Source organism: Camelina sativa, unplaced genomic scaffold (genome assembly GCF_000633955.1).
Source record: "Camelina sativa cultivar DH55 unplaced genomic scaffold, Cs unpScaffold08133, whole genome shotgun sequence".
Lineage (NCBI taxonomy): Eukaryota > Viridiplantae > Streptophyta > Magnoliopsida > Brassicales > Brassicaceae > Camelina > Camelina sativa.
Window position 1 is genome coordinate 1 of NW_010929201.1, and position 442 is coordinate 442.

The 442-nt window shown below is 41.4% G+C and overlaps 1 protein-coding gene across 1 annotated transcript; it reads right to left on the minus strand.

Moving 5' to 3' along the window:
- Positions 1–6: 6 nt before the first annotated feature.
- Positions 7–436, minus strand: LOC104775049 (homeobox-leucine zipper protein ATHB-9-like). The gene is made up of 2 exons (XM_010499357.2): positions 305–436; positions 7–227 (listed from the first exon to the last, which is right to left on the minus strand). The coding sequence occupies exons 1-2, from the start codon at positions 410–412 to the stop codon at positions 81–83; spliced, it is 255 nt and encodes an 84-aa protein (XP_010497659.2). The 5' UTR covers positions 413–436; the 3' UTR covers positions 7–80.
- Positions 437–442: the final 6 nt, after the last annotated feature.

Consider the following 442-nt stretch of genomic DNA (forward strand, 5'->3'; position numbering starts at 1 on the left):
ATGGACCGTCTAATTTAACAAACCTTACCAAAACAGCATCCTAACTTTAATATCTAAACATAATCAACCATTTTATTTTTTCAAACGAACGACCAATTCACGAGGATAAAAGCCAAGCAGTGGTTTGACTCGTTGTCGTCAACAACTTTCCACACCGTCGCTTGCTCATACGAAACTGGTCTTCCCATGCTCGACACACATATTCCCGCCGGAAGATTAGCATAGCCCTGAAAGATTCATTCCAAACTTAGTATGACAACTTAACCGGGAAACTTAATAAAACGACTAGCTAGAAAATGTTAACCTGCTGCATGATCTTAGCGAATTCGGAGCAAAGAGCTTTACGACCAGAGTCATCGAGAGTTTTGTCGAGCATTATATCCTGAAGTGCCACGAGCGTTGTTTCAAGCATGTCTAACCCGGCTTGGTTTGCAAATGTGAA

Coding starts and splice junctions, on each gene's coding strand:
- LOC104775049 (XM_010499357.2), bottom strand. CDS start 412: ATGCTTGAAACAACGCTCGTGGCACTTCAGGATATAATGCTCGACAAA. Junction 228..304: donor TCGCTAAGATCATGCAGCAG/GTTAACATTTTC, acceptor TGAATCTTTCAG/GGCTATGCTAATCTTCCGGC.